Raw genomic sequence first — 17,096 nt, 5'->3', positions numbered from 1 at the left:
ACTTTGTGGGGAGGACGCAGCAATCTAAGAATTTTACAGAGAATTTGTGAATCTGACTGTCGCTTGTCAAGCCAGTGCCGCGGAGATAAGAGGATAAGTGCCGACTCCAGATAAGCAGCGGAACTGAGAGTTTTTAAAGACTGAACCTTGACTTTTCCCAATCTGGTCCACGGGGACCTACAGACAGTCCAAGTTTTTGCCTCCTCCCTGCTCCCTACCAGCAAAATGTGCAGAAATGCGGACTGTCTTGCAGGGAGCTGGGAGGGAGCAAAAACATGGACCTTCTGTGGGTCCCTGAGGACCAGGTTGGGGAACACTGACCTAGACCAGTTTTGATGTGGCTGTCTCCTGCTGGCTCCAGGAGGATTATGTGCCTCCCTTGTGTTTCATTAGATTAGATGAAATGCAGTGATGAAAATTCTTTTCCTGGGGATTTGTGTGGGTTTTGCGAGTTCATTTTCGATTCATTTTCACAAGGGTGGATTTGCGGAAGATGAGTGTCATTTACATGCATGTCATTTTTAGGAAAGTGATGTCAGCTATCGCTTTAACACGTGGTTTGTTTATACAGAATCTCCACGGCTGCTTAATAAAGTGAATCTGCGGGAGCTGGTGAAAGCCCTTTCCTGGAAGGTCGTCTCTGGCGCACTGTAATTAAAATTTCCAGAATCTTGTAGAAGAAGCCAAATACAGTGGCTCAGGGGAAGAGTGAGCTGTGCACCTGCCCCCTAATGGCAGAAAAGAGAATTGCTAGTATATTGTTAATCTACTCAAGGCTGTGAAACTGGACCCATTCTCCTGGATTGTCTGTCAGATTGCTCCAGTGATTTAGATAACTCTAGTTGCTTGTTGCCATGATTTTTTTTTTAAATAATTGTTTATCATGAATTGCTTAAGTGTTGCAGGCTGTGTGGTAGCAGTTTATTTGAATTGGTTATCCGAGTCGTTCCTTTCAAATAAAACATACATACAGATGCGTGAATAGTTGAATTGACACTCCTTTGTTGACTGAATACAAACAGAGGCATGATTCCATCATTTGCAATTCCTCCCCCCAAGGTCTGGTTGACGGAAATGAAAAGTAAAAGTAATGATGTATTCCATTGCAGTAGCAAAGGTGTCATCACACGGATGATAACTCTAGCAGGCAGACGGGGGAGTAACGGGCGGGTCCTGTAGGTAGAGGAGACATGATCGCTATGGGAAGGTGATGGGATTGAAAAGCATCCAGTGTTCAGGGCTCTGTGATTTATTAGCTGCAACAAACTCCCCATTAAGCTGGTTGGTGGAAATGTGGCATGTGTTAAATCAAGGCGGATACTTGCAGACCATTCTCTGAATTTGTGTGTCAAATAACCTGCTATACACACACACACATCCCTCCCTGTGTATCCAAAGCTATCTCTCTGCCAGCTCCTTTCCCTGTTCAGGATTAGCATGTTTATCACCAGTATATAGCGCTGCCTGATGATGCTGTTACCGTTTTGATTTCCCCAAGGCCCGACCCCCCAAATTTAAAGTGTAATGGGATGAAAGGGAGGAAATGGTGGTTTTCATGCAATGTGTGTTTATGACGTCTGTTTGGGTGACTATGAAGCCTAGCAGGGATGTAACTAAACACATCACCCCCCCCCCCCACTGCCCACATCTAATACCTCACACATGGACTATTTCCATATTCTTGTCATATTCATCGGTTAGGTGCTATTTATTCATTGAACTGGTATCCAGTTCTAATTTCCCAGTTCCGCATGTGCTCCAGATACACGTTGCTGTCGCCATCTCGCATCCGTGCTATTTCGGTTTTTATGACCGTTCTGACCTTTCCCCTCACATGTCTGGGTGGAAATGATCCGCAGACGGTCGTGTAGCTGGTTATGGCGGGAATATGAAGGCGTGAGACTTGATTGTAAATTGCAGGGCTTCACAGAAAACGGAGATTATCGTCTGAGAGTGACTGTGGGATTCAGCCCTCGTTACTGAGCAACCTCAACATGGCTGTCGGTGACAGCAGTGTTTTTAGGCAGCGCAATGAGATACCAGCCCTGTTGTGGGCCATGGATTACATTAAACCCCCCCCCCCCCCACCTCTGGCATTAATCTCCTCCTGTGGCTTAGAACGGTGTTATTTTTGGCCCTTTACACCTGTTCCTGCGTGTCTGCTTGGCTCACCGCCCGTCTTGCGACGCAAAAACCTCCTCCAAAGCTGGTTTTGTTTCCCCGCCCTGGTGTGTCCGCGATGAGCCAGCGGTCAGGCACTGGAAAATGTCATCTGAACCGGGAGTTCGGCAGGAAAACGGTTTTTGTTCCTCGTGAAACTCTCTAAGGCTTTGGGACTAGCGGTCATACATCCCTCCCTTTTACATCCCTCCCTTTTACATCCCTCCTTTTTACATCCCTCCTTCTGTCCACAGCTGGTGAGTTCTACACCCCAAGCGCCGCCTCCATGGGTCCAGGCGGGCGGGCCGGCTGTCCCCAGGAGCCGGGGGGGGTCCTCCCCTACACCCCGGAGGATGTGTTCCGGTTGAGCTTGTCCAAAGGGGTCTCCATGTCCCTGCCTTCGTCTCCTCTGCTCCCCCGCCAGGCGTACATGCTACCGGCCCGCTCCAGCAAACGGTCTCCAGGTACCGTATGACTCGATTGACAGCGGCGGTGTTGTGTGGCTGAGCGGGTTAGGGTGCTGTGCCTGTGATCAGAAGGTCCCAGTTCACATCTCCTCTTTGGCAGAGTCATTTCATCGTGGTCCCGGGGCTGGCTGACCCCGCTCTCCCAAACGTACGTCGCTTTGCATAAAAGCATCTGCTACATACAAGGAATGTCTGTAGCTGCAGTCATGTGTCACAGATTAGCCTCCACCAACGCTGGCTTCATTTCTGAGGCTGCTTTAGAAGCTAAGAGTGGAGAGCTTAATGCTTCCTGTCTTGATACAAGAGTGTGCGTGCGTGCGTGTGCATGTGTGTGTGTGTGAGGGAGCGGGCAAAAGATGATATGCAGCTCTCCCCAAATGCTCTCTGCTTCAGACATGACACACAGAAGCTTATGACAGACCTCTTCACGGCAGCAGTTTTGAGATGTCGGCTTTGTATGCGTGTTGTGAAGCTGAGGACATGACGAGAACAGCACCACACACACACACACACACACACACACACACACACACACACCCCATCGGCTCTAGTGGGGGCAGGCACAGCGTGGTGCCATCAGTATCTTGCCCTGGGGCGAGTTTCCAGCTCTGTAATCGGAGGTGGTTCCGTCAGTGTCTCTCCCACCCCCCACCCCCCCGGTGACATCCTGACCAAACTCCCGACCTACCTTGTTTACACATAGTCTAACACTATCTGTTCTTTAAGGGCATGTATAAATAGCATCTGGTTTCATGCCCCCCCCCCCCACCCTTTGCTTTTTTTTTCCCCCAGACTGTTGAGAACATAGTTGACAGCAGCTGTGTGATCTTCAAAGCCAAGCGAGAGAGTTTGGGCCGGTATCAATTTTATTGTCTGCAGCGTCTGTTTTCCCAAAGACAGGCCCAAGGGGAGAGGAATCCTTAAGAGAAACCAAATGCTCCCAACTGCGGATCGGCAGTGATATCGGATGGTTCTGTTTGTGCTCCAAAACGTCCAGGCAATTTTCGTTTTCCTCACTGTTAAGATGCAGCCTTAAATAGAGCCGTCATAGGCAGTTTGCTCATTAGCGTGCACTTCTCTTTAGCACATGCCCCCCCCCCCTGTGCCCCCCCCCACATTGTTTTGTGTTGTATTAATGAAGCAAGAGAACCGTTTCTGCCCGTCTGGCTCTGGCTCGTGGCTGTTACTTTGTCGGTGTATGCAAGTGTTATGAATTTGTACACGTTTTTCATTTTATGTAACCATTTTCCTCTATTTCTGGGCACTTATCCCATCCTTTTCCAGTCAAACTGAAGCATTTAATTTTGTCTCATTATTTTATTAATGTACAGTGTTAAACTGAACTATTAAAAGTGCAGGTGTCCAGATGAAACATAACAGCAGCGTCACGGCCGGATCCTGGGAACACATCTGGCATCCTCAGCCTCTTGGGTTTTTTTTTTTCTTTTTATTTACTTTTTTGAGCGGCTGTGGAAGGTGACATCATCAAAGCGTGCCGAATCAAAAAGCTTGGAGGTGGGCAGTAAGCCTCGGGATAAATAGGGCCCCGAGATAGAAGTGAGTCCTGTTTGCGGCGTGGGCAGTGTCGCTCTGAAAAGGACACCTGCGGACTTCCTCATTCGCGGGGACGTGTTAAAAATGCTTGGGAGTGGTATCAAGTAAAAAGAGGAATATTTAACAAGCTGTATGAAGGCTGATCTGCAGGCAAATACGAGGGCAAAAGGGAATGGAACCGCTATGGGTCTATGTAAGCAGAGGGCTTAACGTCCAATGATAAATGGTTTGGTTTTAATTTTATAAAGAAAGTGAGGAGTGCCATAATGGATGCTCCCCTACCCCCCCCCCCCCCCCGTTCCACGCCTTTTGGGCTGTTGCGGCCGGATTCTGGTGCTTTGTTCCGACTTTCCCCGATAACGTAGCTCTGCGTTTAAGCCGCTCTGGTGTTCTTCATAGCAGCAGGTTTGGCATTTGTGGGTCAGGAAGCAGCGGTTCGAGGTTCGAGGTGTAGGTCCACCCTGACGACCTTGGGTCAGACGAGCACGGGATGGGGTCAGTCAGATGGGTGATCTTGCCGCCTTTCCTAACAGGGGTATCTTGGATCTGGGCTGGTCACGTCTTGGATCATCTTCAGGGATAGCTATGTATTTACGTGGCGTCTGAGAAATACTAAAGCTGGGGGTTGGGGTGAGGGGGTTCAAATGAACTTGATGGCCTTGATATATGGGTCCCCCCTGACAAATGGAACCGTTTTCGCGGCCGCAGAGCCGCATGAGCTGCGTGGCGTGAGATTGGTCTCCGTGCTCGACGTTTATGATGTGCTTGGGGGGGACATAAATCGGTAGTTCCTTTCACGTTTATGGTTGCCACAGTCGAATTACTGTTTTAATTTGCATACCGAGATGCGGCATACTAGCAGCGACTGTCCCGCGGTGATCCTTCCATCCTGGACAAGGTCCCAGAGCCAGTTACCGCCGGCCTTCACCCGGACGATGGACATGAAGGTCTCTGCAGAGGCGGAGCACCTCTCAGATGGCAGCAACTGTGAGAACCCAACCCTGGTTTAAAAAAAATATATATATATAAAATATTTGTCCCCCTCATTACTTATCCAGCTGCTGAGTGAGAGACGGCCTGGAATCTGCAGGAGATATGGGCAAGTAAAGGAGATATGCTCTACCCCAGGGCTGAGATGTTAATTATGGAGTTATTTACTACCACCCGTTACTCTGGGATGAGTTTAGAATGCTGCTTAATAGCCACACTCTTTGCCTCAAAGGCACAAGTCCTCCCTACGACAGTATGTCATTAACATTGTGGTAGGCTTGAGGTTTATGTTTGGGATGATCTACAGATGAACGGGGTTGGGTATATTTGCAGCCCAGTCTGGTGTAGTAGTTGAAACCTTGATCTTATGAAGATTTATTTTTAACTGCTGTTTCATCATTCTGTGATTAACCTTCTGCCTTGATTCTAGTTCTCCACGCTTTAATTGGTTGGCTAAGCCTTGGAGATGGCCTGGAGAAGGGTCTCACAGGCTGATCTTTGGACTTTGCATGTGCTTTTGTGATGTGCTGCTTTTGCATGTGCTGGCTGTTTAATGACCCTTATACAGCACCTTCACTGTGGCAGAAGGTCTCTGTGTCCTTCAGTCTTCAAAGAAGCAACCTTCTGATGAAGACATGATTTCTTGTTCCAGTCACTCATTATACGGAAATGTGAAGGGCTGCCACATTTCTTAATGGTGACTGTGACCGATATCTACTCGATATCCTCTCTCTCTCGTCTCTGATGTCTGCAAAATTATCGCTGCTTGATCCCGAAGGCCCCATCCCTGGTGTTTGGCGCCGTCGTTTTAACTGGGAGATGAGGGAAACCTCCAGTTTTGGTAATGATGATGAATGAACTGTTCGTGCCAATTTTCTTTTGTTTTTTCCGGGATTTTCCAGCGCCAACAGTGGTGGCTTAATTTGGCTCCATTTTGGCTTCTAAGATGCTGAGTTTTCAGGTGGAAGATGAATGCTGCGGCCCGCCATGTTAATCAGTATCTCTGCAGTGTTAATGGTTCATTTTGTAGCCTCTGGTGGTCTCTGGCGGTCTCTCTGGCGGTGCTGGTAGGCTCTTTGGCAGTCTCTGCTGGTGCTGGTGGTCTCTGGTGGTCTCTCTGGTGGTCTCTGGTGGTCTCTGTGGTGGTCTCTGCTGGACTCAGCCGGACAGTCCTTTTCTGCTGGATGGCGTCTACGCCCGGGTGACAGATGCTTCCCGGAAGCGCTGCTGTCATGCTGGTGCACAGAGGGGCGTCCGGTTAGCGAGAGAGAGCAGGAATACCGCAGGCTCTGGGGCGTGATTAGGCCGGCAGACGCCGGCGTGCAGCATATCGAGGGATATAACTGAGCGGTTTTGTTTATCCAAAAACAGGCCGGGTCCAACCTCTCTGGGAGAGGTGCCTGAAGTCTCTGAAGACTAATATGTCACCGCGTTAACGAAAGCACATCATCCATGTGCCGTGTGACCAAAGGGGCCGCATTTTGGAGGGAATAAATGTTATTAATAAAAGCCTGAATTATAAACATGTTCTTTAAAACAAAGGGGCTGTATCGGAGTGTGTAAAAAGCAAACGGGTAAGTGGATGTCACTATTACTTTGTCCATTCATCCATTTTATATTGGGGTGATGTCTTGGGCTGTGCATAGCATGTATAGTAGCAATAGCATAAGCCCTAATAGCATAATGCTGATGTAAGCGTAATAAAACCTTAAAGCTATAAGTATTGTGGCAACAAGAACAGAGAGGGCCTGCCGTGTGCTCCGGCCTTTGCGGTGCCTCGCCTTGTTTGGGGGCCCCGGGCCCCGGTGGGTTAAAGGGCCTGCGGCCCTTACTGTACGCAGTGTGGGGCGGATTGGCCCCTCAGAATCACTCCCTTTCTCCCCTTGAGCTGAATTGTGAAGCTGTTCTCCCGGAAGAGACAGGAGCGCTTTGTGGGGACACCCCCCCCCCTCCCCCCCGGCGGCCTCACAGAGACAGTTTTATGTGATGGGACATTTGGAAGCGTACAGAAGTCGTAGAGTCCGGTCCGGGGAAAAGTCCACATCTTTGATGGGCCTCTTGTCCCCCCCTTTGGCTGCGTCCCCTGCTTGTCCAGCAGCTCTGCCGTCAATGCGCTTTGTCTGAGGAAGAGGCCGATCATTCACACATTCGGCAAGCAGTCGCGGGGTTTTCCGGCCTATATGTGCGCTGCTCCTTTTTGATGTTGTGTCTAAGAAGCCTGACTGCTGGGGGGGGGGGGGGGGGATCATGTCACGCCAGGCTGAGCCATAACCCGGCTCCCCCCGTACCCGCCTGCCCCGTCGCCAAGCCCCTCCGAACCGCCACAGAGACGGCCTTTCACGGCGGCCTCGGCAAATGCCGATAGCATGTGACCTCTCCGGTCCCAGCCGAACTCTGCCATCGGCGGGGTGCGGGGGGCAGTCTGACCCCCATGCCCAGCCCTCCCACTCTCAGGATGTGCGATGCGTGAGCCTCGGGGGGCTGGAATTCATGGATCTTAAATTCTTTGGTATGTCCTCTTGTTCCAACCCCCCTCCGCTCTGGCCTTCTCCAAAAGGAGCTGATTTTAGTCCAGTACCCCTTCATAGGGTTGCTAGCAAAGCGTAACAATTTCCTCGTGTAGTGATGTCACGGTCAAATTAAGGTGGCGCTCATCTGTGACCGCCTGACCCCCGGGTGCCTGGTGTTCATTTGCAAAACCATGGGGGGGGGGGGGGGGGGGAGGCTGGTGGTCATTCAATAAACCCTCTGCTGTGGGCACAGGAATTGTATGTACACGACCCCCCTCTTGGGGGGGGGGGGACTTCAGCAGCCACTCAGGCTCCCTCCTGCACCGCTGCTTTCATGCTTGTTAAACGAACCAATTTCTCCCTTGTTGCTCCTAAAGTGTCAAATTTGCTGTGTATTAGGGGTCCGGGGGTGGGGGGGGGGGGAGCATGCCGCCAACGAAGAGGAGACCCCGCAGGATAGATGTGTCTCATGGGCTCTGGGTAGCACTCTAAGTGGGGGTGTAGTGCTGATCCCGGCCAGCGTGAGGTGCTCTCACCGGCGTGGCCTCATTGCAGGGCACCCACCTTCCTGCTCTGTCCATCAAACGGTCTTAACAAGCTTGAGTTTGATTGGGGAAACACCCCCCCCCCCCCCCCCCCTCCTTCCCAGGTGAAGGGAACGCTTCAGAAAACGACCCTGTTTAATGAGGCATCGGTATCAAGTCCGGAGTCGTCAAAAGTTCAGCAGGCTGCCCCCATCGGCCTCGTCCTCGGGACTTACACCGCGGCTGGCTGCGTTTTTAAATCTCCCCCCACACCTTGATCCCCTTGGCCCATTGCTAAATGGTTCGGTCCTGCCCATGTAACCATCCACTGCATGAAGACCCAAAGCCTTATAACTCCCCCCCCCCCCCAGTTCTGGGCCTGGTAATCCGGAATCCCGCCCCCACACGGCTGACTCATAAGTACTGTTAGTCCTGAGCCCACATGGGTTAACCCAGAATCCAGGTGCTCTACGGTAATCAGACCTGTGGCTCATTCTGCGTCTGCGTTAACATGTTTGTCGTTCAGCTGCCGCAGAAACGGGCGTCCTCGTAGTGGCGAGGTTTTGCCCTGAGGCTTTCTTCCCGTCTTGCCGAGACCTGCTTAACCCCTCACTGGAAGCCACGTGAACCCACTTCCGTATCCGTGGAAACGGGGCATCCATGCACTTCTCGGACACGGACCTGGCTGTGGCCTGCGTTTCAGGGGAAGCGTCCGTAGATGGCAGCATGCATCAGGGGGCCGGTGCTGCCTGAGCCGGAGGGCGGCCTAACGCGGTGTTTCTCTGCCCGGTCCTCAGGCACCCCAGCAGTACATGTTTCTGCTCCCTCCCAGCTCCCGACCACACAGTCCACGTTTCTGCTCCCTCCCAGCTCCCGACCACACAGTCCACGTTTCTGCTCCTGACCACACAGTCCACGTTTCTGCTCCCTCCCAGCTCCCGACCACACAGTCCACGTTTCTGCTCCCTCCCAGCTCCCGACCACACAGTCCACGTTTCTGCTCCCTCCCAGCTCCCGACCACACAGTCCACGTTTCTGCTCCCTCCCAGCTCCCGACCACACAGTCCACGTTTCTGCTCCCTCCCAGCTCCCGACCACACAGTCCACGTTTCTGCTCCCGACCACACAGTCCACGTTTCTGCTCCCGACCACACAGTCCACGTTTCTGCTCCCGACCACACAGTCCATGTTTCTGCTCCCTCCCAGCTCCCGACCACACAGTCCACGTTTCTGCTCCCTCCCAGCTCCCGACCACACAGTCCACGTTTCTGCTCCCTCCCAGCTCCCGACCACACAGTCCACGTTTCTGCTCCCGACCACACAGTCCACGTTTCTGCTCCCGACCACACAGTCCACGTTTCTGCTCCCGACCACACAGTCCATGTTTCTGCTCCCTCCCAGCTCCGTTTAGCCATTATGTCTTGCCACAGAAACCAAAATTTGATTTGCATCCAAGCCTGTGTGTGTGTTTGCGTGCGTTTTTGTGTTTGTGTTTCTGTGTGTGTGTGCATGTGGGTTATGTATATGTTACATTGTGGGGGTCAGATGTCCCCACAATATGATTAACACCTGTTATGTCCACATTTTCGGCCCCGACAAGGGGGAAAAAAAAAAAACTGTCTTGTTTTTTGTTTGGTTACTTATGGTTAAGGTTAAGGCTGGGTAGGGATTAAGGTAGTCATTGTTCAGAATAGGGTTTTTCCCATAGAAAGGAATGGAGATTCCTACAAAGATATGAATAGAAATGTATTTGCGTGTGTCAGAGCTTTTGTCAGACAGTACACATCTGTTTTGCCATCTGATTTTAATGAATGAATTATTTTTTTTTTGTTATGACTTGGCCCTGGTGAGGTCATCGGTTTAAATTGCTACGCTGCTGCATCGTGATGACTGTCTGGGGGAAAAGTCTGGCTGGACTCTGCTAGAAGAACCCCGCCTTTTTTCTGGAAGCCGTAAGAAATCATGCGTTGAAGAGCAATAGGGAGACGACTTATTCTAAAATGCCGCCGTATCAAAGTGTGACCACAGTCGGTCTCTGAGTGGTCAGTGGGTGGCGTGGTGACTAAAGTCCAATGGGGGCACAGTGTCGCAGAGGACAAGTGGTTCTTTGAGTTCCAGATGGGGTGACATTTGACTACGGCTCCTTAGTGACCCGCTGGTGACCTGAACTGTGAATTAGGAAGCACAGATCAAAGGGCCCTCTGTGCTTCTCGTTGCTAGGAACCCCCCTTACACCCACGGTGGTGTGTGTGCGGTGCCCCCTCTTCCTGGAGGGGCGAGGGGAGATGGCTGGCAGGCCCCAAATGCTATAGTTACGTCCCAGCCAGCTGTTTCTCTCTCTCTCTCACACACACACACACGCACACACACACACACGCACACACACACACACAACGTCAAGTCCCGGAGACGGGAGCCGGTTTCCTCCTCCTGCCTATGCAAGCCCCCCCCCCCCCCCCACGCTCGGCCCACGGCCAACATTTGCGCCCAAGATCCGGGCTGGTTCCGCCGTGTCAGGAGACTCCCGGTGAGCGTCTCAAATCCCATCTGGAAGGCCTTAATCCACCAAGAATTCTCTTCCCTCCCTCTCTTTCTGTGTCTCTCTCTCTCCCTCCCTCTCTCTCCCTCCATCCCTCTGCTGTTCCTGTCGCTACGCCCGCAGGTCCGATCCGAAAGGCCAAGTATGTGGAGAGCCCGCGCGTTCCTGGAGAAACCGCCGCCACTGCAGTGTCCTCGCTGAGGAAGGTGCCCCTCACAGCGGAGCGCTCTCCCCACGGTCAGTCTGCATTCTCCTGGGGACCTGCATGTGGGACGGGGTCCACCACGGTACATGGAGTGTTCTTGCCTGCCCCTGCGGCCGGGAGGGAGACCCCGTTACTGGCTCCCATTGCGGCGTGAGGTATGATCAGCGGGTGCCGTGATGGCTTCTTCCTGTTGCCAGTTGGTAGGAGGCTGTTGCCCCTGAGTTCCGGCTCTGCGGGACCATTGGAAGGTAGAGCGCTTGGTCGCCTCATGGTTCGAATGCCCGAACATGAGGTTTTGAGAAGTCAGACTCATAGGAAATACAATGGTGGTAAAATGCAGCACCTGTGTGAACAGTACATTCCCAAGGTAAACGGGATACCTGGGGTTAAGAAATGGGTCAAAGTGGGCAAGCGTTTAGCAGCGGGGGTTTGGCTCAGAGCAGTAATGGCAAGCTGTCGATGGTCAGAAATTGAATGTTTGAGGTACTTGGGGGGATTTTGAGGGGGGGGGGGGGAAGAAAGTGACGCCCCTGTGACTGGCCGCACGCATGCAGAGCTGAGGGAAAATGAGCCCGGTTCTGTTGGCGGAATATAGCCAATCGGGTGCTTCCAGCGGTGTGGTGATGGGGGGGCTCTTTAGCAGTCTGCCGCCCCAGTTCCAGGCCAGTCTGGTGCCACCCCGTAAGAAATGTGGTGCCACTATAGCTCAGTAGAGATTGCCTATTTATATGTGCGCTTTGGCCATGATGATTCTGATAATGGGCGCTTTGGGATGGTAAAGTAGCCAATTCTCTCCGGCCTTCAGCTGCCTGCTTCGTATCTCTGGTCCTGTTTCAGGAATCCCAGGGGCGTGAACGTTACGGTAGCTCCCCATGTAGCCCACACCGCGCTGCTCCCTCAAACAAAGAATGAATATGACACCCTGTGGAATAACAGAAATGACTGCGCCTGTGATGTCATCGGTCATCTTGAAGGGACTTTTGAAATGGGGTCTTTGCTGCCTGAGAACTCACAATATCTCAGGGTCTTGTAGATGAACGGTGTGTGTGATTCTTAGATTACTCTCTTCCTATTTGGCTGTTAGGCTGTCATGTAGTATTAATACTGCTACAATGTAGTATTAATGTGTCCTTCCCTGTCAGCGTTTTCCAAATCAAGCTGAGGTTTTATTGTGCATGTAAGTTCACACTTACAAACAATTTGTGCCATGTTCCTGCGGATGGAATATAAAGCTGTACTAAGACTCGACACATGCAAATGAATGACACCAAATTTTCTCCCAAGCTCCAGCGCAACAAAATTAAATTAGGAAAAAGAGCAGCCGATATATCAAAGTAGTATGGAAGAGAGTCATCAGAGGAAGAGACTTGGGTAGCTTGCAGTGCTCTGTGTCGTCGTAGAAACGGCGCGCCTTCTGGCCGCTGGGTGAGGAGTTTGCTTACATAACCCAAGGTCAGGCTGACTTGGGAATCTCTCCGGCTGCGGAAGGGAAGCCAGATGGGATCCAGGAGGAGCACCTGTGCCAATGGCAGCCATATGGTCACCGGCAACCAGGAAGTTTTCAGGAGCGTGTCTGAGCAGCGAGCACTGAGCTGGCCTCTAGCCAGTAAGATGTAAGATGTCTAATTTAACCCCAGCAGCAAAGGGAAACACTTTACAGACACAGTTTATTGTTGAAGCCCCACCTCCCTCTAGAGTGTGAATTTGGAATCTTTTCCAGGAGGCAGAAGCAACGAGTCATGATGGATGGATGGATGGATGGATGGATGGATGGATAGATGGATGGATGGGTGTGGGTGTGTGTGTGTGTGTGTTTACAGTGGGATCACAGTGGGATCCTCATATACACAGTTTTAGCAACCACGGTTTGTTTGTTTATGGTTTACTGGGCTCCAGAGAAAGAGATGGGTGGGAAAATTCCAGAAATAAACAGCTCAAGTTTCAAGTAAGTACGGGCTACAATAAGGTGAAATCTGCCAGCCTAGTGTTGCCCAGTACAGCCGGTGAATACCTACAATAGGCTAATTTTAACAAATGTTCTCATTACAGGTTATATTCAGATACATGATATAATATTTCTCGTGTAACAGTATGTTTATTCATTGATTTGTTAAAAAGCTTTATTTTGATTCCTCCCTTGATACATATTTTTTCATTGCTCAGAATACCTTTCATGAAAGAGTTACAGTGCTGTATAATGTACATAACAGTGCTGTTTGTCATGATGCTTATGACGCAGAGAATGACTACTTGTCACTACTTGTATAATTGGAGTCTGTGGGTGATTCGTTTTCCTCTGGGTTCTTTTTAATCCTTTCCATTTCCTGTAACACATTGCCAATGGATACTTTGGGACTACTGTGTGTGTGTGTGTGTGTGTGTGTGTGTGTGTGTATGTATATATTATATGTGTGTGTGTGTGTGTGCGCGTGTGTGTGTGTGTGTGTGTGTGTGTGTGTGTGTGTGTATGTATATATTATATGTGTGTGTGTGTGTGTGCGTGTGTGTGTGTGTGTGTGTGTGTATACACATATACATATACATACACGCACGCACACACACACACAATCTAAATGCACTGAGTGGTATTTCATCTTTGAAATAAAAATAATATGTTCATGAGTCTGCTTGACTATTTATTGCTAATATTGCCACATCAGCACTGCTGGGTGATTGATGATACTGCAGTCAGAGTTTTTATGTGGAATTTAGGGAACATTTAAGCATTCGTGTAATATGATAATATGAAGGCAATTAGGCTGCTGTTTTAGTGGCTGGCAGGTCCAGATGTTTAACCGTAATTAATGTAATTGGCACGGAAAGCCGTCCTCCTCGATAGACTGGAGTGTGCTGTGAATCGTAGTGTTTCCGAGCAGGTGACGTTTCTGTTGTCGGGGGAATGGCTATTTTGGCTTAGGAGACGCTACGTCAGGAGGAGACTGGGACCCCACCCCACACCGTGCTCGAACCCACTCCCCTTGGCCCCGAGAAGCAGCCCCACCTCAACACCTGTGAGCATGGAGCCCCTGACGAGCTCACCGGCTGTTTGGTGAAACTGGCTCAGCTATTTAACGCAGCACGGTCACTAACAAACCCGGTTCATGGTGCTTCGTCATGGCGTACATTTCAGCCCTGACTGAGGCCTGCAGCTTCCTGTTCGGTCCTGCGGGGGGGGGGGGGGTCTAATTTAGATACCTACCACAGCTGCAGCAGCACTCTGTTTATGTCGTCATAGCAGCAGCCGCAGGAGATGTACACGACACCTTACTTTGTCGCTCCCGGCTCTTGCTGGCTTTCCCCTTGAGGGAAGCCCCTCTTGGCTTTCCCCGCGCGACGCCTGCCGGTGTTCAGCGCTGCGGCACAGTGACGTTCTCGTACTTCCCCGCGGCGCCACGCTGGCAGTTCTCGCCGCGCCGCCCCGTCAACCGCCTCTTTGTGCTGTCAGGTCTCTCCGTTTCTCTGCTCTCTCCTGCGCCGACTGGGTCCACGGGGGATGAAAGCGCTGCTGAGGCTCGGAACAGTCGGCATCCCTGTGGTCTCGCCGGTGTCTCGCACCCCGGTTTCCATGGAGATGGCGTGTCGATGGGGCTGCCAACCTCGAGTTTGGACGTCATTCTGCTGTCATGGCATCCCTCTCCTGGATGTGGAGGGGCTGAATCGGCCAGTAAGCAGGCCAGCGACGGCACAGGTGATCCTGTCACCTTTTGTCAGTGTATTTAGGACATTTGTCAGAAGGCAAGTTCTCATGTCATGGACTCCACCAGAGCTACCAGTGGCAGTCCACCTGCTGTAGCCCAGCAGCCCCCATTGCCTTGACGATTGCACAGGCTCTCAGCACGACCCATCTGCACTGTAGCCCGGGAAAATAGTTTCTTAGCAGTTGGTGATTGTTCTCAAAATCTTTTTTTTTAATGCGCAGTGTGGTGACTTTTAGAACCGCTGAATGTGTCTTTGGTGTTTCTGTGCAGTTTTGCTAAGGAAATGACTCATGCTGTAACAGTTCTTGACGGGGGGGGGCTGTGTTCGTGGGGCTGAGGGAGATATCAACCTCCCCAGCTCCATGCTCTGCCTTACTCTCCATATCTGTTTCCCAGCCACGCCCAGTCATTGGTGCCTCGCCCTCCAATTCCCATCTCCCGCCCTCACCTATCCATGGCTCAGCAAGCCCTGCCCACTCTTTGTCGTCTGCCTTTCCTGATTGGCTATAAGAGTTGCCCGCTCCCCTGTCACTCACCGAATGAATGAATGAATTATGGCCCCTCTTATGCCCCCTACCTTAAACAAATCCTAGAATCGCCCCTGCTCTAAACATCACCGAGTAAAGCTCAAGTATGTCCTCCGATCCAAACCATCCTACGGGTTAGAACGACAATGGCCTTTCTGCCCATAAACCCGGGAGAAAATTGGTTTCTGCCACGTGAAAAGCTTTGCTGATGTAATTAGTGCTGCTGCTTGGACCCGAGGCCCCAGCTGACACGGTTGACTCCTTGCCCCCTGTGATCTCCAGTCGCATGTTGTGTTAAGAGTTATAGGAGCATCAGATTATTTGTGATCTGTTTCCTTGTAATTCTTTTCTTTGATTTTGAGCTTGGTCCTAGTAGCAGGCCCTTGGAACAGCGCTGTGTACAGGGGCGGGGCCACTGGCCCTTGCTGAAAGCTGATTGGCCCCTGGAGTGTCCCTTCCCCTGTCACTCTGATTCAAAACATATCATTGACTGATGACAAGGTTGCCCTCTCTGAATTATGGCCCTGCTTATGCCCAGCACCTTATTAAATCCTAGAATCAGCCCCTGCCTTGCAAACACCTCTTGGGTCCTTAAAAGGTCAGATGAACGCAGAGGCTCGTTTTAGCATCATGTGACCTAAATTCCCCTCACGGGTGTTGAAGCACACAGTCCAAACTTTAATCAAAGAGGGGGTTATTGTTCAGTGAAACAAACGCTTTCCATCTTCAGCCATAGTCCCTATCCTGGGAAGTCAAATTCCTTCCATAGTTTCACAGCATTGGAATGTATGAAACGGTGGAAAAAAACGGAGAGAAATTATAAAATGCCAACCTTTTGTGGTGAGTTTATCTTCCCGGTGAACATGGGACCATGACAGGCCCACAGCCAGCACTCCTTCTTGAATGTTAATCTGTTGCCACGGCGATGATGCGGGTGTGCCACGTTGCGGACTTTGTCTCCATTTCCGTAGCTTCCTACTAATGGGTGTCGTGATCGTAAGCATATGTGTGGGAAGCCAGCTGAGCTGCCCGTCTGACCTCAGCGTACTGCCGCGGGTGTTGATCGCGGTTATCCTCTACCCACGGGACTGGGACTGGGGGTGGGGTGTTTTCTTACTGCGGTCTGCTGCTCTGATCCCAGTGACATCGGACTGCATTTCCCATCTGTTAAAATTCGAACATTAATATCGCTTGGTGTCACTACATGTATTACAGCACAAGATTTTCCATTTGCCTATGGAATTTTCTTAGGTTACTATAGTAACTGTGTTTGGGGCACAGCAATCGTAACGCTTTGTGATGGGCGGAGCCGTTTGTGACGCCAAGGAAGACCCAAGCTCGGTCCTGTTCCCGTGGCGACTCATTGCAGGTCAGTGGTCAATGGAGAGAAGCAATTTTCTCGTTTGTTTGAGCGTTTATTTGAGTGGAACCCGCTGGCCGGTTTTTCACCAGAGCCACCGGTAGGTCCCTTGGAGCCGGAGAGAGAGGCTGTTTTAATTAAAGAATCTCCTGACAGCTTATTGGAGCTGAATCATCGGGAGTTTCTCTTCCTCTCCTCCTCTGTGTCGCCATGCGGTCAGGAGATCACGCTCCGTTCATAGCTGTACTCCATATGTGTAGCCAAAAGCTTCGCTGATGGAAAAGGCCTTTCTGGGTGTTGAAGATTTCTTTTTTTTCTCATTCTCTCCTCTCCTCCAGCGAGTGCGCTGAGGGAAATCATTCCAGAATAGACACGTTTGCCGAATTTGTGTCCCTTGTTGGGGATCTGTCACCTTGCAGACGTACCCATGGTGTTGATATAGCGGCTGTGCCACTGTGGGCTCTGAGCTTTGAATTCCTCTAAGAAACCACCGGCATTCTCATTATTGTTATGTCTTCTGATACCGCAGAGGACAGCATACATCGTAAGCCAGGGGTGTTTC

At 51.0% G+C, this 17,096-nt stretch overlaps 1 protein-coding gene across 5 annotated transcripts in view; it reads left to right on the top strand.

The window, feature by feature from the left end:
* tanc1b (tetratricopeptide repeat, ankyrin repeat and coiled-coil containing 1b) overlaps positions 1–17,096 on the top strand; it is a 95,727-nt gene that overhangs the window by 32,426 nt on the left and 46,205 nt on the right. For all 5 annotated transcript variants that reach the window (XM_023811685.2, XM_023811518.2, XM_072718544.1 and 2 more), the window contains exons 3-4: positions 2,415–2,624; positions 10,868–10,981. In XM_023811685.2, the coding sequence (XP_023667453.2) occupies positions 2,415–2,624; positions 10,868–10,981 (324 nt within the window). The remainder of the gene's footprint in view (positions 1–2,414; positions 2,625–10,867; positions 10,982–17,096) is intronic.

Source organism: Paramormyrops kingsleyae, chromosome 1, assembly GCF_048594095.1.
Source record: "Paramormyrops kingsleyae isolate MSU_618 chromosome 1, PKINGS_0.4, whole genome shotgun sequence".
Lineage (NCBI taxonomy): Eukaryota > Metazoa > Chordata > Actinopteri > Osteoglossiformes > Mormyridae > Paramormyrops > Paramormyrops kingsleyae.
The sequence above is the reverse complement of the archived record's forward strand: the minus strand, read 5'-3'. Positions and strand labels throughout refer to the sequence as shown.